This window comes from Oncorhynchus tshawytscha, linkage group LG02, assembly GCF_018296145.1.
Source record: "Oncorhynchus tshawytscha isolate Ot180627B linkage group LG02, Otsh_v2.0, whole genome shotgun sequence".
Classification (NCBI taxonomy): domain Eukaryota; kingdom Metazoa; phylum Chordata; class Actinopteri; order Salmoniformes; family Salmonidae; genus Oncorhynchus; species Oncorhynchus tshawytscha.
Window position 1 is genome coordinate 24858730 of NC_056430.1, and position 27016 is coordinate 24885745.

Below are 27016 nucleotides of genomic sequence, written 5' to 3' on the forward strand. Positions count from 1 at the left end.
TAAGCTTCCTGCCATCCAGGACCTCTATACCAGACGGGGTCAGAGAAAGGCCCTAAGATTTGGCAAAGACTCCAGCCACCCTAGTCATAGACTGTTCTCTCTGCTACCACATGGGAAGCGGTACCGGAGCGCCAAGTCTAGGTCCGAGAGGCTTCTAAACAGCTTCTACCCCCAAGCCATAAGACTGATGAACATCTAGTCAAATGGCTACCTAGACTATTCACATTGCCCCCCCTCCCTTCTCCACACCACTGCCACTCTGTTGTCATCTATGCATAGTCCCTTTAATTAACTCTACCTACATGTACATACTACCTCAATTATCCGGTGCCCCCGCTCACTGACTCTGTACCGGCACCCCCCTTTGTATATTGTTATTTTTTATTTGACATCTTGTTACACTTCCTTCCTCTCCCTGACATGTTTTGATTGACATGCCACTCATTTCCTCTGTCTGTACACTACACAGACAGCAGATTAAAACTTTAGCTAGCCTGGCATAGACTTTGATCAATATTTGTTTGATTGTATCCCCTGTATCCCCTATCTCCTAAGTCATTAAATAGCCATGCACAGCACCATAGGCGTCTGTGTTGTCAAGACCTGGAAGTAACCTTAACAACAGAACGAGCATAACTAAAGCGTGGGCATTCTGGCAAGGTTATACCAACTGTGCTAAGTATCTACAGGCACCGAAAATAGAACCAACGCACCAGTCATTATGCACAGACGTCAAATCTTAATTTGACTAGTTTCTCACAGGAGGAAAATAACCCTGTAGCAACTGAAGATTTGACAGCCTTGCTGATACACTAGGCCCACGGTGACAGGGAAATGGACCAGGTACAAATATGAAACTTCTCAAGTAAAAGTTACAGACAAAACATGAGCTGAAAAATTTAGAAATGATAGAGAATCAAATCAAATGTTTTTGGTCACACACATGGTTAGCAGATGTTAACGCAAGTAAAATGCTTGCGAAATGCTTGTGCTTCTAATTCCAACAGTGCAGTAATATCTAACAAGTAATCTCACAATTCCCAACAACTACCTAATACACACAAATCTAAAGGGGTGAATGAGAATATGTACATATAAGTATATGGATGAGCGATGGCCGAGCGGCATAGGCAAGGTGCAATAGATGGTATAAATACAATGTATACATGTGATATAAGTAATGTAAGATATGTAAACATTATTAAAGTGGCATTGTTTAAATTGACTAGTGATCAATTTATTAAAGTGTCCAGTGATTGGGTCTCAATGTAGGCAGCAGCCTCTCTGAGTTAGTGATGGCTGTTTAGCAGTCTGTTGTTCTTGAGATAGAAGCTGTTTCTCAATCTCTCGGTCCCAGCTTTGATGCACCTGTACCGACCTCGCCTTCTGGATGATAGCAGTGTGAACAGGCAGTGGCTCAGGTGGTTGTTGTCCTTGATGATCTTTTTGGCCTTCCTGTAAAATCGGGTGCTGTAGGTGTCATGGAGGGCAGGTACTTTGCCCATCAATTGTGTTTTTGCAAATATCAACACACCAAGACACAAATGTACTGTACACAGTACTACCATACATACGGTAGACTTGAAAAAATACACAATGAATATCTATGCACAAGGTCATTTAGGTCAGGAATGCATTTTCTGTTTCATCCACTGCAAAAAGGTTGACGGAAATAAAATTCCATTCATCACTGACATCTATTATTTGTGATACAGTACCTTCAGCGTCTGTGAGAGTGTGCACATCATCTACCTTGCCCCCCATCTTGGTCTGAGGCCCACAGGGGGGGACAGGGGCAGGAGCATGGAGGAGAAGGAGGAGTAGGGGGCAATGGTGGTGGAAGGAGGAGGAAGAGGCCAGGTTAGGCATCAGAAGGCTTCAATTCGGCTGGCGGCTAGCCGAAGTCAGCTAGGCGAACTGAATGAGTGTGCTCGCATACTCCCTTAAAAGACATTCACTTCAAAAATGAGAAAAAAGGGACAAAAGTACAGTTTGTCCATTTTGAGACGCCTAAGCCAGTAAACACTTCCTCAAAATAGTACAAATTTATCTAAGATAACTCAAGAAATCTGTCATTGATTTTGATGTTTTTGCTGAAGAGATCTTAGTCGCGCAATTTTAAATCTAAATTAGATGTTTGGTAGAGTATTTCTAAATTAAAAAATGGTCACTTGTTGAATGACAACAAAGACTACTGAAGAATCCCTACCGTTGACCAATCACCGTCGAAGGGGCGTAGACTTTCGGCGAACAACTTTGGCTTGCCTCAATAAAAAAAATGTGTGTGGCCAAACAACTGAACAAACAAAAACATAACAAAATGTCGTCATAATATATGCTCAAACTGTTCCGAAGTGTTTCGGCTGGGAAGCATGTGGAAGCCTTTACGCTGGACAGAATGGAAAGACTGAGAGAGCAGTGAAATCACTCCAGGGTGTCAAGAGGGCATTGAGAAATAAAGCTGGAACACTCTCCTCTCACCACCTTAGAACACGGGAGCAGATGTGTGATATTACAAAGTGGGAAGACTTCCTCTCTGACACCGTAAACAGAGAGTTTCAGAGAGATGTCCCTGCAAGGAATGATACTGCAATAACCTGATTTGAGGTCATTCTGACATTATGCTAAACTGAGTTTGAGTTCTGTTGTGATGATGTGTCATCCTTTCCATGATACACCAACTCATTCCTATAGCATTCAATTTATCCTGAAGATGACCCCGATGAAGTTAAGCTTCCTACAATCAAATAAATTCAGTCCATACTCCATGCATAATTCATTTATAAATCATTGAAGCCAAATCTTTCCGGAATCCATTCAGAGACTGAGGGTGGGGATGTGATTGTTGTACAGTATGAGCAGGGTAACACACCGTGGGTGATGGATACAGATGGAGAGCTGTGCGTCATGCCTGCCTGGCTGTGCTTTGCATATTAAGCAGTGTTTTACAGTTAAAACAGCAGGTAGGAACGCAGCAGTCCCCCACTTAATCACAAGCTTATTAGAGAACAATTACTAAATGGCAAGGCTTGTAAACATAAATCATTCAAGAGGACTTTAAGAAATGAAAGTGGCATTTTGCAGAAAATCTCCTCTGTGTTGACAGCAGTGTCCTCATGAGTATTCATAGGAGAGGGCTCAGACCAACCAGGGTCTGTTAGTGACAGTCACCAAGGACATCTGGCCACAGCTACAGTACATGCTTTAGTCTGTCTCTCTGTTAGCACTAAGCATACTACCACTACTGTTGATAAAGGCTTTCAGAGTGTGTTATATATGACTAGCATGTTTAAAATCATCCTTCTTTCATTCTATTAACTTGTTTATTTTCCTGTCTTTTTACTTTGACACCCAACAGAAATGACATCACAGAAATGTCCTCCCTTACGAAGTCAGAGCTTACATGCCTCTTACATTGCAGATGATCTCTCATTCCATTGAATATAGTGCTACTTCAAGGACCACTAAGAAAAACTTTGACCAGCAAGTGCTTCAGCTACAGCCCCACGTACACACACACACACACACACACACACACACACACACACACAGTGAGAGTGGTTAGATTTACTTAGGGAAAAAAGAGGGGGGATAAGGAAGGGAAGTGGAAGAAGGCATGATCACCACTAATGCGTATAATCAGCTACAAGTACTTATTTTAATAATATGTCAGGCTTTGTGTCAATGGGGTTGTTTTTCTCTGTTGCTGGGGGAGTGTCTATCTCCTTGCAATTGAGAGCCCTGTCTGCCTTAGTCTGAGGGTTCTCCTCTCTTCATACTCTTATCACCAGACAGACATCTCTGGTAATGTGTTGAGGAATCACTAGGGGGTTAGCATTTCCCTAATGTTCTAAATGGGCAGTGGCATCAAATAAAATATTGGGTTATACATAATGAAGATCAAAACAGATCATTTTAAATGGGCTAAGTATATAGGGGAACACTGATCCAGATTTAAAAAATGAAAGAAAAAACCCAAAGCTTGAGCCTTTGTCCATCAAACGCTATACATGATCTCAGACTGGACAACAACAGTGGAGGAAACCACAGCCACTGAATTCAGGTCAGCTCAAGAGGGAGAAGCAGAGATTCAGCGCTAACCAATTTAACTAGACCCACATTTTCAAGTAATGGCTCTGCAAAACCACCCAGGGTTTAAGGTATTTTCCAAATTAAACCTTGTCATTGGCAATTTCCCTGCCACAGTACATCTAAATAAGATTGGGAGAGACCCACCGTGCCTCAGTGTATTGCATCCAGATTTAGTAACAAAGCCACTTTGTACCTGTGGATTACCACTTTATATTATCACTGCTGTTTTCCTACCAGAAGAAGAGCTGAGATGGAGAGCTGCTCTCATCTCTCCTATAATACAGGTCAGCACAGCACCTGTGACATTAAAGAGGTCATGTGACATTAGATGATGGGAAGCCATAATCAATAGCACAGCAAGGCATGACGGCAATGGGGTGCGCACACACACACACACACACTGCCCTGCCACTGGCATATTTAATTACCTCTTAGACACAATCGCCCTCCTTGACAGAATGTTAATTGTGAACTATCTCCACAGTGCATTCCTCCTCCCTTACTCTCTCTCTTTCTACTGTGCCCTCAGCTCTATATCCTTCCCCTACCTTTCTCTTATTCTCCCTCCCTCTCTCGCTCTCTCTCGCTCTCTGTACAGATAAGGACATGAGTAGGGGGGGTTGTCAGCACTCATTAGCATTCACCACAGTAACACTCTCAGACAACCAAGTCCAGGGCTGTAACCAGGGTTTGAGTTTTAGTGAGGTCTGGAAGGTCTCCCCAGAATTTTTTGGGAAAGTTTAAGCTGATTTACTGCTTTTCTATACAATGAAATAAAAACATAAAAATGCTATTTGGAGAAGAGCAAAAACAATCAAAAATGACCCCAGCCATTATCACCTTGGCTTCTGTAGGTTCATTCACATCAGTCATTCTACAAACACACCTCAGTCAATCTACAAAGCCTATTAGCTCTTCAACTGTAATGTTTTACCCGGATATATGAGAACGGATTCACACTGACACATAGCATCAGTGACTGTTCAGTCAGTTGTAATGATGAACGGGGGGCGGAGCTAGCATGTTGGAGTGAACGGCTGTGCGTGAGAGGCTCCTGCAACTTTTTTGCGAAATAATCTAATTTAACCTACTTTATGGCACTTTTTACAACAAACGTTTCTTTCTAATACAAGATTGTAACTTTTTATATGAAAATGCCGAGTAATAAGCGACCAAAGGACAATAAATCCACAGTGGAGGCCTACTCCCCACTAAACAACGAGACAGACAGGGCGGGAGGCACATGCAACAACGTGACACTTACAGAACTTACCCGGGCTTTGGGGGAACTACGTGTTGCTATAGCTGAGGATCTTAAGGCCACTATTGCTGAACTGGACACCAAAATCGAGAGCATCATTCGAACGGTCGCTTCTTATGGCCAGAGTATTGTGGACCTTGAGAAAGCTTCTGAATTCAACGCTGGTAGGATCGACGAGTTAGAGAAGCTATGCACGTCATTGCAGGATAGTGTGCAGAGGCTTTCTGTGAAAGTGGTGGACATGGAGGGCCGATCCAGACGTAATAACCTTCGCGTTGTTGGTCTGGCAGAGGGGGTAGAGGCGGGCTCTCGCCCCACCGACTTCTTCGCCAAGCTATTGAAGGATGCAATGGGATCGGATGTTTTGGATTCGGATCCCCAGCTGGACCGCGCACATCGCTCCCTTGTCCCAGTGCCTGGACCGGGCCAACGTCCTCGCCCAGTAATCATCTGTTGTCACAGTTTCAAGACCAAGGATCTTATCCTGCGTGAAGCTCGAATGAGGGGCAACCTATCACATAAAGGGCATCCATTCCGTGTATATGAGGATTATGCGCCCGATGTGGCAAAGCATCGCGCCGACTACAGATATGTCATGACCAAACTCTACAAACTCCATCTTCGCCCAGCCTTACTCTTCCCTGCAAGACTAAGAATTACCCCGCCTTCCGGTGAGAAGATTTGGCTCTCCTCGGTTTTGGACGCAGAGAAGTTTATCCGGGGATATACACCAATCCCCCGTACAGGTTAAAGTGCCTTGTTATTGCGTGTTAGGGTCTGCTCATGGACTCGAATCCATACTATACCATATTGGGTGAAAACGTATTAAACGGGCTCAACAAGGGCTACGGAACATGTAAGACGCTGAGCTAATGAATGGCGGCCAGAGCTCTCATTTAACGTTAAATTCACTTTCATCCCGGCTGTGCTCAGAGCGATGCATATTTTTTACTTCCAGGTTTGATCACTGACACCTTCGGACGGATATACTTATATTCCCCCACTTTTGTTTTGTTTCGTTATTTATTTTACAATCCTTACATTATTCTTACTACCATACCATTTATTGATTGCTTGCAGGGGACTCGGGGTGATGGTTGGGAGGGGGCAGACACCTGGTTAGCAAGTTGATGTTTTGTGCCGTTCTGCCTTTGTTTAGCCGTGGGCCTCTCTCCCGACTAGAGTCCCACCAGCCCTCTGCAGTGCTTATATCTGTGTAGGTGTGCATACATATAATTACTATTTGTACTTTATTACTATTTTCTCTTAGCATTTTAGTATTATGTATGTGTATATTTTAAATCAGTGTAGATTGTTATTCTGGGGTATGAATGTTTGTATGTGTATATGTGGATGTATGTATACATATGGATGTATATACATATTCTTTAAATATATATTTTTATATATGATTTTTTTGTGTGGGTATGTATACATACATGTATATGTGTGTGTGTATGTGTATGCATGTGTGTATGTTTATATATGTATATATAGGTATGTGTATGTATATGTGTGTATATATATGTGTATGTGTGTGTGTATATGTGTGTATGTGTGTGTGTATGTATATGTGTATATGTGTATATGTGTATGTATATATATATGTATGTATGTATGTGTGTATGTATGTATGTGTGTATGTATGTATATATGTACGTATGTATGTATGTATGTGTGTATGTATGTATATATGTACGTATGTATGTATGTATGTGTATATGTATGTGTATATGTATGTGTGTATGTATGTATATATATATATATATATATATATGTGTATGTATATATATATATATATGTATTATGTATATATTTTTATTTATTTTTTATTACAAATGGTTTTTTTTATGGGGGGAACGTTTAATTTAACAAATCCTTGTTCCGATCTCCTGACCCACAGTATGTAAAGGTACGGCTGACTATGTCGGTTGCGGATGGTTTATTTTTTGACCGGCAGTGCTTAGCAATATAATCTTGAGGCTATATCTTGCTTATCTCTGGGATTGACCCAGGATGACGCTTAAATGCGCAATATGTTTAAGTTGCAACTTATTCGGTTTAGGTTTATTAGATGCTAACTGAACACTTAACTCGCGGGAGCCTCCTCAGTTCATATGTTAGTAGAAGTTCTAGGATAGTGAGAGGTGAACGTATAGTTGGGATTTTATTTTTGTTTTACCTCTTGTTCGAAGTCGCGCCGTGCTTTTTGGCATCGGCCAGACAATGTGTTTATTATTTTTATTTTTCCTTTTTTTTTCTCTCCTGTTTGTACATGCCTGTTAAATGTGGGTTGATGGGGGGGTAAGTGTTGGGGAAATTAGGGGAACAGGGTGGGAAGTAAAGGTGCTTGCAGGGGGAGGGGTGGGTTGGATACTGCTCGGTTGTAGGTGCTACATATGCTGATCGTGATGGTTTGGTGCGCTTTCTTACCTTTTTATCAAGTTACATGGTATGCAGGCCACCATAGGAACTACAAACGAGAGGAGGGCGGGGCTTACATTCACTTCCTGGAATGTCAAGGGTTTAAACGAACCAATTAAGAGGGGCAAGGTCCTAGCCCACTTGAAAGCACTCTTGTCTGATATTATATTTTTGCAAGAAACCCATCTGAAGAATAACTCTCATAGCAGACTTAAGTGTAGGTGGGTGTAGGTGGGTGGGGCAAGTGTATTCTAACTTCTCTGCCAAAAACGAGAGGCACAGCGATTCTGGTACGGAAAGGAATTCCCTTTCTACATAAAACCACTATTGCGGATAAAGAGGGTCGGTATGTGATCGCAATAGGAGAAATCCACTCTACCTCAGTAACTCTACTAAATATCTATGGGCCAAACATTGACAACCCCTCTTTTTTCAAAAGAGTCCTTGCCCTGATTCCAGATATCTCCCATACTTACCTGGTCATTGGAGGGGACCTTAACTGTGTGCTAGACCAATATTTGGATAGATCCTCTACCCGGCGAACCCCTACCTCCTATTCAAGCGAATTCTTGAATACCTACATAAAAAATTCAAACTTATTTGATATATGGAGGATCGCTAACCCTACGGGTAGGGAATACTCCTTTTACTCTCATGTTCACAAGGTTTACACTCGAATTGACTACTTTTTGTTGGATGCTAGACTACTCCCCTATACCTGTAATGTGAGGTATCATGATATTATAATCTCGGACCACAGTCCACTTACCTTCTCCCTGAGATTGGGTGACATTGTACCAAACGAGAGGGTCTGGAGGTTGAATCCTCAGCTCCTCACAGAACCAACATTCTGTGAATATCTTAAAGACCAAATTACATTTTTCTTTGATACCAACGACAACACAGAGACTTCCCCAGCATTATTGTGGGAAACACTGAAGGCTTATCTGAGAGGCTGTATCATCTCCTTTCAGGCTGCCAGGAGTAGGCAAAACAGAGGAAAACTGGAAGAACTGGAGGGACAAATTCACTTACTGGAAAGGGAGAATGCTAGCCACCCATCTATGGAGAAACATTTAAAAAATGACCTCTTTAAAATTTGAATATAATCAGATTCTCTCAGCTAAAATTGCTAAATCTTTTCTCTATGCCAAGCAAAAATATTTAGAGTTTGGTGACAAACCACACAAATTACTCGCCAGACAACTTCGAAAAAATGTGAGTGACCGAATGATTCACAGGGTTAAATCTGCATCTGGGGAATTACTCTCTTCCCCCAAAGACATCAATTACAGATTCCGGCAGTTTTATGAGACTCTATATACATCTAAAGCAGATCCTAACCCCTTAATTATGCAAACATTTTTGGAGGACTGTAATCTTCCTGCCCTGAACCAGGAAGATTCTAACTTCCTGAATAAGGAAATATCTCTTGATGAAATTCGAGAAACAATTAAATCTCTAAAGAGTGGCAAGACCCCGGGCCCAGATGGATACCCTGGTGAATTCTATAAAACATTCAGCAACATGCTCTCTCCCTACCTGCACAAAATGTTGGTTCAGGCCAATGAGGATGGAGCTCTCCCTTCTACTTTGGATGAAGCGTTCATTACAGTTATACATAAGAAGGGTAAAGATCCAGAAGAGGTAGGGTCATACAGACCAATATCTCTCCTTAATACAGACCAAAAGATTTTAGCAAAAACTCTGGCTAACAGGCTTAGCACTTTAATTGGCAAATTGGTCCATTCGGATCAGACCGGCTTTATCCCTAACAGAAACTCGTTCTTCAATCTCAGGTCCCTCTTCAATATTATGTATTCTCAGAGGTTACCCAACGTGGACCTTGCCGTCATATCTCTTGACGCCGAAAAGGCCTTTGACCAAGTTGAGTGGCCCTATCTATTCAAGGTCCTACAGAAATGTAATATTGGAGATAGGTTCATAAATTGGATCCAGCTTTTATATAGGAACCCCTGTGCCAGAATAGTCACTAACCAATCATTGTCGCCCCGATTTAACCTCAACAGGGGGACAAGGCAGGGTTGTTAGCTGTCGCCTATGCTCTTCGCCCTAATTATCGAACCGCTCGCTCAGACGATTAGATCTCATGCAGCAATACACGGCTATAATACTAAAGATACTCTAAATAAGATCTCCCTATACGCAGATGACATCCTCCTCTATGTAACAGAACCCCAGGCTAGTATCCCAGCTATTCTTGATGTGATCAATTTGTTTGGTACCTTCTCGGGATACAGAATAAATTGGAACAAGAGTGAATTAATGCCCATACGGTCGCAAAATACCGCCTGGCTAGAACATCTCCCATTTAAGTTATCTTCAGAAAAATGTACCTACCTAGGAATTGTAGTTACCAAACAATACTCCTTACTATTTAAAGAGAATGTCCCCTCTCTGATACAAAAACTCAAAGCAAACATACTATTTTGGAGAACTCTCCCAATTTCTCTGCTCGGACGAATTAATGCCATTAAAATGGTCTTCCTCCCACAACTGCTCTACCTATATCAGAACATCCCAGTATTCATACCTAAATCCTTTCATAAACAACTGGACTCAATTATCAATCCTTTCATCTAGATTATAAAACACACAGGATAGGTAAAAAACACCTCTGTAAATCCAAGATGGAAGGAGGATTGTCTCTCCCAAATTTTATATTTTATTACTGGGCAGCTAACCTCCGCGTTGTTACGTTTCTGTTGGATGACGTACTTCCAGCATCCAGCTGGCTTGGTATGGAGCGTGAGGAGTGTCACCCCTTCTCTATTGGCACTGTGATTTTGTCGCCTGTCAATCTGGAGATGTCACTTTATTGTAACAATCCTATTATACATAGCACAGTCCGAATCTGGAAGCAAATTAAAGTCCACTTTGAGCTTAGACCAATGTCATTCATGCTCCCTGTCGCCAGGAATCCCTCCTTTGCCCCTTCTAACCTTGATAACACCTTTGAGCGATGGGGAGAGTTGGGGATAAGTACCATAGGGGATTTATACATAGAGGGGACCTTTGCTTCCTTTGAGTTGCTGAGGGAAACTTATAATCTTCCCAGAAGTAATTTTTTGAGATACCTACAAATTAGAGACTACATTAGAAAACACCTCCCAACATTTGGGAATGCTAAACCTTCCATGTTTGACGGATGCATAAAAATATGCCCCACCTCAGATAAACTGATATCGCGTCTATATGATGCTTTTCAATCTGTTAGCACACCTTCTACAGATGCCATCAAGGCAAAATGGGAGGAAGAACTAGGGACTGACATCTCGGTGGCAGACTGGGAAGAGAGCTTGGAGTATATCCACACATGCTCCATTAATTCCAGACATTGTCTCATACAATTCAAGGTATTACACAGATTACACTATTCCAAAACTAAACTGCATAGGATATTTCCTGACACATCCCCTACATGTGATAAATGTCAGGCTGCGCAGGGTACACTACTCCACTGCTTTGCCCTATGCTCTAGCTTGCATGGTTATTGGTGTGGAATTTTTGGGATCCTCTCTGAAGTTTTGCAGACTTCAATAGATCCAGACCCGCTTCTGATAATCCTGGGAGTCCCTAAACGGATTAACCAACCCCCAAAAACAACTAATCTCGTACGGTCTCATCTCGGCAAAAAAACTAATCTTGTTGTTTTGGAAAAGGAGGGAAGCGCCCTCTACCAAATTATGGCTCAGTGAACTGGCAAACACTGTACACTTAGAAAGAATTAGATATATTCTGAACAATAAATTATCAACATTTGATAAAATCTGGCAGCCTTTCCTCTCCTACTTGTACTTATTAACGCACTCTCAATTGTAATATTTTAATCTACCTTTGGGCAGCATGTGCTGGCCCTCCCACCCGAGCAGTTGGGAGGGGGGGGGGAATAGGGGGACTAAGGGGGGGTAGGGGGGACATCTTCCCTCTTTCTTTCTACGTGTCCTTGTTTTGTATGTCGTGTTTTGTATTATTTGTTCTGCACCCAGAACTCTGGGTCTTGTTGTTCCTGTATGCTCTTTATGTTTAGATAAGAATTGTATACCTGTCTTGTATACCTATACACCATTCTTGTGTGTGTTTAATAAAAATATTTGAAACAGTTGTAATGATGAACTGCATAAAATCATCAACTCTTTAATTATATCTCTTATCAAATGACATAGCATTCACATTTGTATTCCTAGGCATTACTAATAATGCTCCGCACAAACAGACATGAATGGAGCACACAGATTATCATATTATGACATTCACATGAATTATTAGAATATTATTTATGATTCTGTATTAATATCAGTTTTGTAGTTGAAAAAACAGTGGGGAATGGATATGGCGAACAACCACCGATGTAAACATTAATGTATGACATTTTTAGAACTGTATTGTTTGCCTATAGGGAAGAGGCCATATGGAGATGTTCATATTGAAAAATATATATTTTTAAGTTCCTAACTTGTTTGATTAGATTAGTACAGTTTTTTCAGGGGACCCCACATGGGGCCCTGACCCCAAGTTTGGGAACCACTAAACTAACTTCTCTCTCTGCTTGCTTCCTCTCTCTCTCTGTCTCCTCTGCTTCCTCCTGCATACACTGCAGCCTGCCTCAGTCTCACCACTGAGCGCCACATCACTGTCTGCCTCAGTAGCCTACTCTCTGTAGAGCAAAGTTATTATGAGAACTAAGTAAACACTTTTTAGGCTCCGTTTAACGTTAGCCTCTTACTTCATCCTTCTAGTTGGCTAAGTAATACTACCCAGAGCCCTTCAACATTACTGCAATACTGGTGCGGGAGAGTTTTAAAATGGCCTTTAGTCTGGCATCTCGCACATTGTCAGCAGCATCTCTACTGTAGTTCTCTAGTGAAGCCGACTGCGAGCTGGGGCAGTTTGGCCTGTGCTACGAGAGGGCGGAGTTAGCTGTTTGAGAGAGTGGTGAACGTGCTACTAAAAAGGAAAATCCGGGAGGTAAATCAGGGGGACGCAGGCAAACATAACGAGCAAACCACGGTTCATGATTCCACTCGTTCGCAAAGAGGCAGGCACTATTAGAACTCAGTCAGATCAAGAATATAAGCGTTCTGAAATTTGATCAACGCTGGGAGCATATTCAGATGTTCACCCATAATAGATTTTCTTTGTGTGCAAAAAATATATTTGTATTATGTATTTATTTGTCAAATTAGAAACAATTACCGATGTCAATCATATATCAATCATATTATATAGTTACGGCCATGACCATGTCGCACGAATAACCAGCCCAAACTAATCAAATCCAGTTAATCTTTCATGCTGGCATATTGGCTAGAAAGAACATTCTATTCTGCAGACATCAGGACAGAGATCAACAGAGTGGACCGCAAATCATACAATGAATCATTCAAGAAATCATCAATATAACAGAAGAGGGAGTTCGGCCTTTTATTGATCAGTTTCGCAATGCGCAAAAGTGAATGTGTGAAACATGAGATGCAGCACCTTGTAAGCAGCATATTAACGTTATTGGAGGGACAAAGCACCCAATGAAAAAAACTGAAATGACAACATAAAATTGAAATACTTAAAATTAAGGTTATTATAGTAAATTAAAACGAAACATGAAAAAACTATTTAGTAAATTGAAAATAAATAACTAACAAACCTGTTTTAAGTTGGTGAAGAGCAACTGCAGAAAATTGCGGCTGGCTGCAATAAAAACTTCATGACCTTTGATCACATAATTTTTGTAAAGTTCATGCAGTTGACATGTAGGTGCAAATATGACATTGTTTATCCCCATTATTCAACACACTGGCCCACTGACTTGACAAAAGTGATCCACCTTTACGTGGCCATTGAGATGAGCATGATGCAAGACTTTGCTCTCACATAGTCACACAGAGTATCTGTGCTTCACACTGCTACAATGTGGTGGCTATGGGACCAAAACAGCGGAGAAGTTCAGCCTCACTCTTCAATGATCCTGGTTGTTTCGTAAATTGACCTACTACTACTGTTTCCTTCATGCATCTACGTCATCTTGCGGAGTCTACCTTTAAGCCTAACCTAACCTATGACCTGACCCATCACCTTGTGCATTAATGCCCCACGGTGTCAACAAGTGACAACCCCCCCAAAAAAACAACCATACAACACATAGATGGCTCCTAGCCTCCCACACATATGTTAGTTTCTGTCCCTAACACTAAACCTAAAACAGAAACTAAATACTAAATAGAAATGTTTTCATAAAACTTAAACTAAATAAAAACTAGCAAAGTGGATCTGAAAACTAACTGAAATTTAACTGAACATAAAAACTAGTATAAAAATAAATACTATAATAACCTTCTTAAAACTGCTGACACCAGCCAAACTCACCAAATGTCAAATGATCTATATTAATCTGTTCGCCAAAGACAGTAAAGAGGCTGCTGGGGTTGTCATTAATCAAAACATAATAATTATATTTTACCATTCAAGGGAACAACAGCTGGGTAGCTGGGTTTAGAGATCACTTAGGCTTCAGGAGTGAGATCGACCATCACTGGCCATCCACTGATCAGACCCCAGGGCCCTGGCCTTCACATTTTTAGATCAATATGGGACCACCCTCTACTCTTCGCCATTCTGACAGGGGGCAGACTCCCACCCCCACTGCTCCTCATTCATACACTGGGTTTTCTAGAATTCTCTCCTCCAGATATTCCCATTCACACTCCTTTCCTCTCGCTCTCACCTCCACTGGGAACCTCTTGCCGTTGATGCTGTGTTCAGAGCCCTCAGATCCGTTGCTCTGGCCCCAGTGGAACTCCACCTTCTCTGCCTTAAAACGCCCAGGCAGGCCCGCACCACGAACAAAGTAGTCATCCTTCAGCATGATAGCCACTGAGAGAGACAGAGAGAGAAGAAAAGAGAGAGAGAGAGAGAGAGAGAGAGAGAGTTACATGAGGGTCAGGTAGGTGATAGGTAGCCTAGCGGTTAAGAGGGTTGGGCCTGTAAACAGACATAGACACAGTGTGAAACTTCTGTTTGGCCTACAAACAATATACAATTACATTCATTCAAAGCACTTGGTATTGAGGTTCATCATCTATTTAGCTTCCCCAAGGGGATGCTGATGCATTTTCTGAATATAACATGTGGTGCTTCTATAACGTCTGTGCTGCCTGCCCTACAAGGCTGGGTCTCTAATTAAGGGCTAATTTGTCTGGTAAAAGCTATCTCCTCAGCCACTTCTAATTGCCTCTGCAAATCTTTTGTTAGTTTATCATACGCTTGTTGAAATAAAGTGGAAATTGACAGAGGGAGGCAATTTTTTTATTCACAAATTTGACTGAATAGACCCACATTTAATTAACTAATACGACCTTAAATAAATGCTCCCATTGTCAAACCGATTTCTTACTGTGATTGAATTTCAGAATTGTTTCTACTCCTCCTTTCAGGGGAGATTTCTGTCCCATTTAGAAGAAGCACTCAAGTGAAATGAGTGGCCTGGTTGTCATCTCAACGTCTTCAGAAAAGTTTGAAACTAAATACAGCAGGCCTGTTAAATTCCATTTACTTAGTTTGACATTTCTCATGTCGTAGACTCTGCTAAAGCCTTTGACCCTTAAACAATAGGCTGGTCTATCAAAGTTAATTTCCCCTCCTTGTGTAGTTTGTGTCCTCTGGGAGATATTGGAGATTTTAAGAGATGTGTCACTTGGTGCTTGTACAAGATTGTTGGCACTCCCACTGAAATTCTACCAGTCTGCATCCAAGAAGCTAAGGTTACACTGAGTAGTAGGACATCCTGTGGGAGCCTGGTCTTCCTGGCAAACCTCATACTACCATTGAGACTGCAATATGAGGGATTAACCACACATAGTGTGCTAAATGAGTTTCTTAGCATCTACTGCATGGGACTCAAAGAAGAAAAAGGTGAGGTGGAGGGAGACTCTACCACAGTGGCTAACTGAAATACACTCCACTGTATTGCTGCTATGCTAAGTCTCACTCCTCCACTGTGGCTAGGCTGAGCTGTTGCGGTTTATGCTAACAGGCTAGAGGAAGGGATGGAACTGCAGCTTACATTAGTGTTCAGAGCACAGCAGGCAGAAAGAAAAACACATAATTTGCTCACTTTTTTCATCATTTGTTTTTGCCTTTTGTTGATTCAGAGTCCTAATCCAGCGTGTGAGGGGAAGGCAAGCCCTAGGAGTTTCATTAGCGATGGGAGCCAGTGTTTGGGCGCGCTAACAGGCGAGCCGGAATTAGACGCTAAGCCAGCGAGACCATGGACAGCAGTGTGTGAAAACCGGGGGCATATATGAAAATAAAGCCGTGATCAATGCAAATATTTCCTCAGGGCTCCAAGTCCTCATGAATTTCTTAAAAAGGTTTATTTGATATGATTCTGGGAAAGTATTCTCCGTTCATCCCTCTTCATCCAGCCACCCTCCTTTCCCTCTCAAAAACCATGACACCGATCTTCTGGCAGTGAGACATCTATAATGACTTCCTGCTTCAAGGTGACAGGGTCAGAGTTCAGTCAAAGATACAGCTTTCACAGAAGCAGGAGCACTTTTAAAAGAAGCTGATTGAAGCATCCATTATTCAGAGACACTTTAGGTGATTATGTCAATCAAATCAAATTCAATTGTATCTGTCACATGTGCTGAATACAACAGGTAACAGGTGAAATACTCAGCTGTCATGTTGAATACAACAGGTAACAGGTTAAATACTCAGCTGTCACGCTGAATACAACAGGTAACAGGTGAAATACTCAGCTGTCACGCTGAATACAACAGGTAACAGGTGAAATACTCAGCTGTCATGTTGAATACAACAGGTAACAGGTTAAATACTCAGCTGTCACGCTGAATACAACAGGTAACAGGTGAAATACTCAGCTGTCACGCTGAATACAACAGGTAACAGGTGAAATACACAGCTGTCACGCTGAATACAACAGGTAACAGGTGAAATACTCAGCTGTCATTTATAAATAGTGGAGAATGTATAAATAATGCATTGCACAACAAGAGGATGTTTGTCTTGCTAAGCGTGCATTATGGAGTACGCAGAGTCAAGAAGCTGTGCTCTATTTTGTTCTGCTACTGTTGTTTGTGTTAGAACTTCATTTGATTTGGTGGGCAGTGGCACTGCTACGCTAACCCACTATAATACCTGTGCCACACTGGTTTTCCCCGATCATGCCTGTAGAGAAGACAGCTCAGAAGTAGCCCTCGTCCAAACCATGGCCTTGGGAAGAGATGGCTACGGACATCAGAGGTTCTGAGAAACACCATGCGATCAGGGACAGACATTTCTCATGCCGAGTTAGCTGAGGAGTCTCTCTCTCTCTCTCTCTCTCTCTCTCTCTCTCTCTCTCTCTCTCTCTCTCTCTCTCTCACTGAGTGATGCCAGGACAGGGACACTAATACACTTCTCAGGGGGAAGCAGATATCCAGGCAGCCCGTTCCCAGGGGAGAAGACGTACAGTCCCCCACCAGATGAACCTGACTCTCCTTCAGCCTCACAAAGACATGGCCTCCAATCTCAACAACAAGCCATTTACTCACCCCACCACTAGTGAGGAATGTGGGCTATTGACTCACATACTCCCTACTAGAGGGAGCTTGAAATCCCATCAGCGTTAGCCTTGATAGAAATATGCCGAAGCTTTATGGGCTATTCCCTCTATAAGATCTTCATTATTTGATAGAACACAATACATCACTCACTGATAGAGGGATTACAAGGTATACAAGATGTATGTTTTTTTTAAAGCACATTCACGTGTCCATTTAGGGTCTCCACTTGGGAGAGATGGACCAGAGACAACACCAGTTCATACATGCCACATTATGTTCAGAGAGATTAATATAGTAAAATATCTGACAATATAGAAATCACACTAGTCACATTATGTCCCCCAGGTCTGCAGAGAGAGCCTTAATAAGACAGCTGGCCTTGTTGTGACTGCTGTCAATACAGATGCCAGCCACCTGTGGCCCCTGCTCCCACAAGCATTTTAACTCCATTTGTTGGCAGAAAGAGAGGACATCCATCTTTGTGACAGATAGAAATTGTGAAAAATACCTGTCTTAGACAGGGAAAATCCATGAAATGCTATAAATGCTGAATTGAGTTTTTTTCAGATTTTCATCTGTACCAATGACAGATTCACTAATATGGAGGCATCACTTATGTGAAAATCCGCTCCTACCACAAATATTGTATTGGACTGCTGTGCATGTCGCATTTAAACTACTTGAACGTACTGATGTAAGATCTTCATTTAACCTACAGTATATTGTTAGGATTTCTACGTTAAGTCCATAGTGTTGCTTGGTCAGTGGTTAGGCTATTAGCTGGCCAAAAGTAGGCTACATGAAAAGTAAAATACTGTTAGTATAACCGTGTGTTAGAGTGGGTTTTCAGTTAATTTATTTAAATCACAAAGCTCATCTGTATTTCCTGCGGTGCAGGAACTTTCTCAGCAACATAAGAGTGATCAAATCAAGATCCTAAGATCTGTATGTACATAGTGTGATTTTCATGTACTCTAATGTTATACTAAAAATACAGTGCATTCGGAAAGTATTCAGACCCCTTCCCTTTATACACATTTTGTTAAGTTACAGCCTTATTTTAAAATGTATTCAATATTTTTTTCCTCATCAATCTACACAAAATAACCCATAATGACAAAGCGAAAACAGGTTTTTAGAAATGTTTTCAAATGTATTAAAAATAAAAAACAGAAATACCTGAAAGAAGTTTGGAACCACCAAGAGGTGACCAAGAACCCGATAGTCATTCTGACGGAGCTCCAGATTTCCTTTGTGGAAATTCGAGAATCTTCCAGAAGGACAACCATCTCTGCAGCACTCTACCAATCAGGCATTTATGGTAGCCAGACGGAAGCCACTCCTCAGTAAAAGGCACATGACAGCCCACCTGGAGTTTGCCAAAAGGGACCTAAAGGACTCTCAGACCATGAGAAACAAGATCCTCTGTCTTCGGCCTGAATGCCAAGCGCCACGTATGGAGGAAACCTGGCACCATCCCTATGGTGAAACATGGTGGTGGCAGCATCATGCTGTGGGGATGTTTTTCAGAGACAGGGACTATGAGACTAGTCAGGATCGAGGGAAAGATGAACTGAACAAAGTACAGAGAGATCCTTGACGAAAACCTGCCTCAGAGTGCTCAGGACCTCATACTGGGGTGAAGGTCCACCTTCCAACAGGAAAACGACCCTAAGCACACAACCAAGACAACGCAGGCTTTGGGACAAGTCTCCGAATGTCCTTGAGTGGCCCAGCCAGAGCCCGGACTTGAACCTGATCAAACATCTCTGGAGAGACCTGAAAATAGCTGTGCAGCAATGCTCCCCATCCAACTTGACAGAGGATCTGCAGAAAATAATGGGAGAAACTCCCCAAATACAGGTGTGCCAAGAATGTACCGTCATACCCAAGAAGACTCGAGGCTATAATCGCTGCCAAATTTACTTCAACAAAGTACTGAGTAAATTGTCTGAATACTTATGTAAATGTGATATTTCAATTTTTTACTTTTTATAAATTTCAAAAAAATTCTAAAACCCTGTTTATGCTTTGTCATTATGGGGTATTGTGTGTAGATTGATGAGAGGAAAAAACAATCTAATATGTTTTAGAAAAAAGGCTGTAACGTAACAAAAAGTCAAGGGGTCTGAAAACTTTCTGAAAGCACTGAAGGTACGTCATAATATGTTCAGACGTATCTATACTGTAAATACATAACCAAAAGAAGGAGAGGGTAAACAGACATTGGGGGACTGTGAATCTCACCTGTTTTGCCAGTGTTCTTCATTGAAGTCTTGTTGGAGGACTCTGTCTCAAATCCGTCCAAAGCTAGCTCCTGATACTCCATGGACACCTTGCTGTCCTGATCTGCGATGTTGATTGGGGATTGGTTCCTCTCTCTGCATTCTGGGTAAGCTGATGACCAGCCCTCCTCTGGCCCGTACGTACCTGGATGAGAAGAAAGAATACGATATATATATTCCATACGATACAATGTGGTTTTGCCATCCAACCAGAGCTAACCATTTGGTCTGCTAATCAGCAGAGAAAGTGTAGCACACTGAAAATATTTTCATACACGTTATGCAGAAAAGTGATAATGTTTTTGGTGGAATAATGCAGTCTTAATGGCACTCATTTTCCAAAAAGGAACCACCAGTAGATTCCTTCTGATGTTGACCTGCAGTTAAACTTTCCTTCCCATAATGCAGGCACATATGTGGTATTTTTATCAGAATGTGAACAAAGCTATACCTCCTAACCCAAGAGGAGGTAAAGGTAGTGTATTCAGAGATTAAACCCCACACTCTTAGATGAATGGCAAGTCCCGGTGTGAGACCAGACACCTCCATGTAGCACAGAGTCAAGACAGGGAAAGGAGCAGGGTAGAAATGTCACCAATCTCCTGCCACCTCCCTCAAATAAAGCAAACAGAGAGAATGACGATGAGGGTAAGAGAGAGAGAGAAAGAGAGAGAGATTGGACCGGTTCAATGCCATGGAAACAGTGGAGGATGGAGAATATAGATAGTCCCTCTCCTCTCCCTATACACTTCTAAGCAGAGCAGGGATGGTGTCCTCAGTGTGGGGTCACAGTCTTCAATAACCACCCAACCATAAAACACCAGACCAGCCAAGTGAAGTCAAGTGATTCCTTAGCATCCAGTGAAGGGGAATTAATTTGGTTGTGTATAACACACTAGAAAAACACATTCAACAAAGGCATACATATCCCAACAACATTTACAATATAATTCAACTGATTCAGTGAATACAACAGCACCCCACACCCATAAACATTCCACCAAATTGATTTTAAATTCAGAAGTACTTTAGGTATGTCTCAGCCTCCAGTATTTATGCTGCAGTAGTTAATGTGTCGGGGGGCTAGGGTCAGTTTGTTATATCTGGAGTACCTCTCCTGTCCTATTCGGTGTCCTGTGTGAATCTAAATGTGCGTTCTCTAATTCTCTCTTTCTCTCTCTCTCTCGGAGGACCTGAGCCCTAGGACCATGCCCCAGGACTACCTGACATGATGACTCCTTGCTGTCCCCAGTCCACCTGGCCGTGCTGCTGCTCCAGTTTCAACTGTTCTGCCTTATTATTATTCGACCATGCTGGTCATTTATGAACATTTGAACATCTTGGCCATGTTCTGTTATAATCTCCACCCGGCACAGCCAGAAGAGGACTGGCCACCCCACATAGCCTGGTTCCTCTCTAGGTTTCTTCCTAGGTTTTGGCCTTTCTAGGGAGTTTTTCCTAGCCACCGTGCTTCTACACCTGCATTGCTTGCTGTTTGGGGTTTTAGGCTGGGTTTCTGTACAGCACTTTGAGATATCAGCTGATGTATGAAGGGCTATAGAAATAAATTTGATTTGATTTGATTTGAGTATTAGATAGTGCATTATATTAATGTATATACAATTGGAAGCATTAGCTAAATAGTGCTACAGTATCTGTCTCATGATGGAACATAGGAACAGAGGGTGTGGCTATCTCTTAAAACAAACTCAGACGACAAGCCATGTCAAGTTTCATTTATTATACAAGGAACTGAGAAATCAATCATTTAACCTTGTACAATGATTACAACTGCACAACACACTGTAAGCATTAGATATGAAAGGGACATACAGCATCTAATCATGATCCTAATCTCCAATAGATATGCTTCATTGTGTCCTAACCTCGAGATCTATTGACTTTCCCCTGCATTATGTTCTCCTGTCCTCTTTCTACAGTGAAGGCTTTGGCTGCCCTCTGTCTTAAGGATGGAATGAAGTGGCAGGGCCCTCTCTTATTCACTCTGCCCACTCCTACTACCCCCTATGTCCGCAGCATGCACACTTTGGCTAAAGTGCACCCATAATTGAAAGCTACACTGAGCTACCGGGGTTCTAAAATGAATTTGTCTATGATTACTCATGCCCCACGCGTGTCCGGAGCATTTGGTCATTTCTATTTCATTGAATTAGGAAGCATCCTCTTCTCCTGCCCCCTATCCTAGCCTTGGGGTATATTGATTGTAGAGATCTGGGTTTCATATATGAGAACGCAGGGTATGGATCCAGGCAGCAGCGGACTTGTAATTAATGGGAGAGCTGGTGTGAATCCATTAGTCATTGTTTTAATGCGGCCAATGTGTGCAGAAAGCTACTGCACTGAGAGGAGAGACAAGCGGACGTAAACAACCTTTACACTAAACAAACAGAAATTCAACTTGCAGTTCAACTCTGCCCAGAGTGCAGAGCACTTTGCTATGGCCCTTTCCCACATTTCCCACAGACACACAGGGCACATTGCGAGATGATACTAGAAAGAGAAATTGAGTTGAATAATTTTGTACCCTTTTTAGATTGAGCACATCTATGTGAAATACAGTGCCTTAAGAAAGTATTCACACCCCTTGCCTTTTTCCAAATTCTGTTGTGTTACAGCATGAATTTAAAATGGATTAAATCGAGATTTTGTGTCACTGGCCTACACACAATACCCCATAATGTCAAAGTGTAATTATGTTTTTAGACATTTATACAAATTAACACAAATGAAAAGCTGAAATGTCTTGAGTTAATAATAAGTATTCAACCCCTTTGTTATGGCAATCCTAAATAAGTTCAGGAGTAAAAATGTGTGGATTCATAAGTTGCATGGACTCACTCTGTGCAACTAACTCAGTTGAAGGAGATGAAGGAAATCCCTCAGGGATTCCACCATGAGGTCAATGGTGACTTAAAAACAGTTACAGAGTTTAATGGCTGTGATAGCAGAAAACTGAAGATGGCTGAATAACATTGTAGTTACTACACAATACTAATCTACAGTGCATTCGGGAACTATTCAGACTCCTTCCCCTTTTCCACATGTTGTTACGTTACAGCCTTATTCTAAAATGTATTAAATGTCCTCATTAACCTACACACAATACCCCCTAATGACAAAGTGAAAAACGTTTTTTTTTTTAGAAGTTAGACATTTTTAGAAGTATTGAGACCCTTTGCTATGAGACTCGAAATTGAGCTCAGTTGCATCCTGTTTCCATTGATCATCCTCGAGATATTTCTACAACTTGATTTGAGTTGTAATAATGGTATCTGTTTTAGAATAAATCTGTAACATATCAAAATGTGGAAAAAGTCAAGGGGTCTGAATACTTTCAGAATGCACTGTATACTTTGTCATGACGATATAAACGGATGGATGAGTTCTAGACAATTTATTGGTTGATTTGGTAATCTGGAGTGCAGGTAATTGTTTTAAAAGCGTTATTAAATGTGACAGTGTGTTATCCCCATCTCCAGTGAGGAGAGCCATGTAGCTATGACGCGTTCCTACACAATTTCCTGATTTCACAGACAGACCACTTAGAAGTTAAATCATGGGGAAAATTATTATTTTACCCAGTGATAGAATATAGGCTTTCGTGAAATTGACAAGAGTTTCATGATTTTTATTTGGGGTTGGATTATCCCTTTAAAAGCATATTACACCCATCTAAATATCATAAGATAATGATGGAGCATAAGTGGAACATGAATTTATGTGAGCTCACACAGTAATGAGAAAATTAGACCTTGTATGCCAGGGCCAGGGACAGTCAGTCAGTGTCCCCTGGTCAGATTGACCTTCCTCCTGAGACGAGCAAGCATGAGAACTAAAACCAGAAGCACACCACCAGGTGTCACATCAACGTTGCATTCCCCTTTGACCTCTGCCTACCAGAGATCAACACTTAGAGACTATCAACAAGCTTACAGGGTAAGGAAACCAATATGCAATTTTGTAATTTGGGTGAACAATCCCTTTAAAGCTGGAAATCATAGCGATGAAACTGCCACCTCCGTTTGCAATATTACAACAACAAAGATGTTATTTCAAACAACGAACACAGATGTTTTCACTGGGAAATCATTGCACGTGTAATAAAACAGGAGAGTGTGTAATAATACTTTCTTTATGCATGATGCTGGATGCTCATTTCCTCAAAACAAAAACAATAACAAAAACACCTGGTTGCAGCCAGTGACACGGTTTAGCCTATCACGGATCGAAGCTTTAAGTCTTCTCTTTTATGTTATAGATAAGGAATGGATTGCGAATGACCTAAAATGGACTAGGCTTGTGAGTATACCAAACATTAGGAACACATTTCTAATATTGAGTTGGACCTCAGAACAGCCTCAATTCGTTGGGGCGTGGACCCTACAAGGTGTTCCACAGGGATGCTGGCCCATGTTGACTCCAATGCTTCCCACAGTTGTGTCAAGTTGGCTGGATGTCCGTTGTGTGGTGGACCATTCTTGATACACACGGGAAACTGTTGAGCATGAAAAACCCAGCAGCTTTGCAATTCTTGACACAAACCTACTACCATACCCCGTTCATAGGCACTTCAATCTTTTGTCTTGCCCAGTCACCCTCTGAATGACACACATACACAATCCATGTCTCAACTGTCTCCACTTCTACACTGATTGAAGTGGATTTAACAATGACATCAATAAGGGATCATAGCTTCCACCTGGATTCACCTGGTCAGTCATAGAAAGAGCATGTGTCCTTAATGTTTTGTACACACAGTGTATGTATCTCACATTCACAGAGTGGAGGGATAATACATACTTATCTCCCTGACAACAAAGAACATGGAAGAGATATCAGAAGAGAGAATCACAGACAATAATCATACATTCTGGTCAACAGGGAGAGGATTTGATATTTCTGATGTTTTATGCATTTTTCATGGCCAATTGTCTGTGATTCTCTTGAGAGCATGCACATTTTATTTCTGCGAATTATGAAGACTGTAAATACACCTTTATGTTGCTTTCACCCTCCAGGAACTAGAGGCTTTTCAGTCAATTACGAGAGATTTCTTCAACAGCCTCAGCATTCGTGACCTTGCTCATTTCATATTGAAAAAATGCCATATTCCAATTTGCTGCATAAACAAAACCATGATTGTGTGAGGCTGCTTAAAGAGCACAATTATAAAACGTTTGCCCAAAGACAGCATTGTTACCCAAAAGCAAACACACCTTAGGGGGAATTTGCCTTTGGAAAAATATGCCATTCTCCAAGGAACAGAACAAAGCATGGCACCACTCTTCTATTTCAGGATGCTCTATGGTCCTCTCCTAAGGCCGTGATTCCATCAAGATTAGTGGGAAATTGCAGAAATCAATGCTGTGAGAGGTCTGCTGGTATTTCAGTGATCTCCGCCTTGCCAGGAGAGGCCCAATAGAGTCACCCAAGGTATTATATGTAATCTCCCAGTGCAGTCAGCGCGACAGAAGCCGCTCTCAAATTCTCTTCACCTGGAGGAAAATACACAGCCTACTGTACCCTCTCCAGCGACACCTATTACAATGGCCACCACTGTAAACAAATACACAAGGTTCATTTGACCTGGAATGGGGATGTGGTAGAGAAATTAGACATTTGAGAGTGAGAAGTTAATAGAAGAGAGAGAGAGAGAGACACACACAAAAGACGAGTGTGTGAGAGAGAAACAGGGACAGAGAGAGAGAGAGAGAGAGTATGTGTGTGTGTATGAATGTGTGTCTCTTCACAGTCCCAGCTGTTCCATAAGATGTATTTTGATCTGGGGTTTTTTAAATCAAATTTTAGTGCTTGCATGATTTACTTGATGTGGAATGGAGTTCCATGTAGTTGGCTCTATGTAGATGGCTCTATGTAGTACTGTGAGCCTCCCATAGTCTGTTCTGGACTTGGGGACTGTGAAGAGACCTCTGGTGGCATGTCTTGTGGGGTATGCATGGGTGCACAAGCTGTGTGCTAGAAGTTTAAACAGACAGCTCGGTGCATTTAACATGTGCATTTAACCTCTCACAAATACAAGTAGTGACAAAGTTAATCTCTTCTCTACTTTGAGCCAGGAGAGATTGTCATGCATATTATTAATGTTAGCTCTCCGTGTACAATAAGGGCCAGCTGGGCTGCCCTGTTCTGGGCCAACTGTAAAGTCCCTCTTTGTGGCACCTGACCACATGACTGGACAGTAGTGCAGGTAAGACAAAACTAGCGCCTGTAGGACCTGCCTTGTTGATAGCGTTGTGAAATCAAATCAAAACAAATTGTATTGGTCACATACACATAGTTAGCAGATGTTAATGCGAGTGTTTCGATAACTCTTGTGCTTCTAGTTCCGACAATGCAGTAATATCTAACAAGTAATCTAACAAATTCACAACAACTACCTTAAACACACAAATGTAAAGGGATGAATAAGAATATGTGCATATAAATATATGGATGAGCGATGGCTGTGTGGCATAGGCAAGATGCAGTAGATGGTATAGAGTACAGTATATACATATGAGATGAGTAATGTAGAATATGTAAACATTAGTAAAGTGGTGTTATTTAAAAGTGACTAGTGATGTCTTTATTAAGTCCATTCATTAAAGTGGCTTGAGATTTGAGTCTGTATGTTGGCAGCAGCCTCTCTTTGTTAGTGACTGTTTAACAGTCTGGTGGCCTTGAGATGAATCTGTTTTTCAGTCTCTCTGTCCCAGCTTTGACGCACCTCTACTGACCTCGCCTTCTGGATGATAGCGGGGTGAACAGGCAGTGGCTCGGGTGGTTGTTGTCCTTAATGATATTTTTGGCCTTCCTGTGACATTGGGTGTTGTAGGTGTCCTGGATGGCAGGTAGTTTGCCCCCGGTGATGCGTTGTGCAGACCACACCAACCTCAGGAGAGCCTTGCGGTTGAGGGCAGTGCACTTGCCGTACCAGGGGGTGATACAGCCCGACAGGATGCTCTCGATTGTGCATCTGTAAAAGTTTGTAAGTGTTTTAGGTGACAAGCCAAATTTCTTCAGCCTCCTGAGGTTGAAGAGGTGTTGTTGTGCCTTCTTCACCACGCTGTCTGTGTGGGTGGATCATTTCAGTTTGTCCGTGATGTGTACACCGAGGAACTTAAAACTTTCCACCTTTCATTACTGTCCAGTCGATGTAGATGGGGGGTTTCTCCCTCTGTTTCCTGAAGTCCACAATCATCTCCTTTGTTTTGCTGACGTTGAGTGAGAGGTTGTTTCCTGACACCACACTCTGAGGGCCCTCACCTCCTCCCTGTAGGCTGCCTTGTCGTTGTTGGTAATCAAGCCTACCACTGTAGTGTCGTCTGCAAACTTGATGATTGAGT

General features: G+C 41.8%; 1 protein-coding gene across 2 annotated transcripts in view; it reads right to left on the reverse strand.

Moving 5' to 3' along the window:
* Positions 1–27016, reverse strand: part of LOC112219011 (receptor-type tyrosine-protein phosphatase gamma) — a 319617-nt gene that overhangs the window by 90660 nt on the left and 201941 nt on the right. For both annotated transcript variants that reach the window (XM_024380244.2, XM_042295621.1), the window contains exons 3-4: positions 19612–19794; positions 14520–14668 (exon numbers count right to left, since the gene is read on the reverse strand). In XM_024380244.2, coding sequence (XP_024236012.2) covers positions 14520–14668; positions 19612–19794 — 332 coding nt within the window. The remainder of the gene's footprint in view (positions 1–14519; positions 14669–19611; positions 19795–27016) is intronic.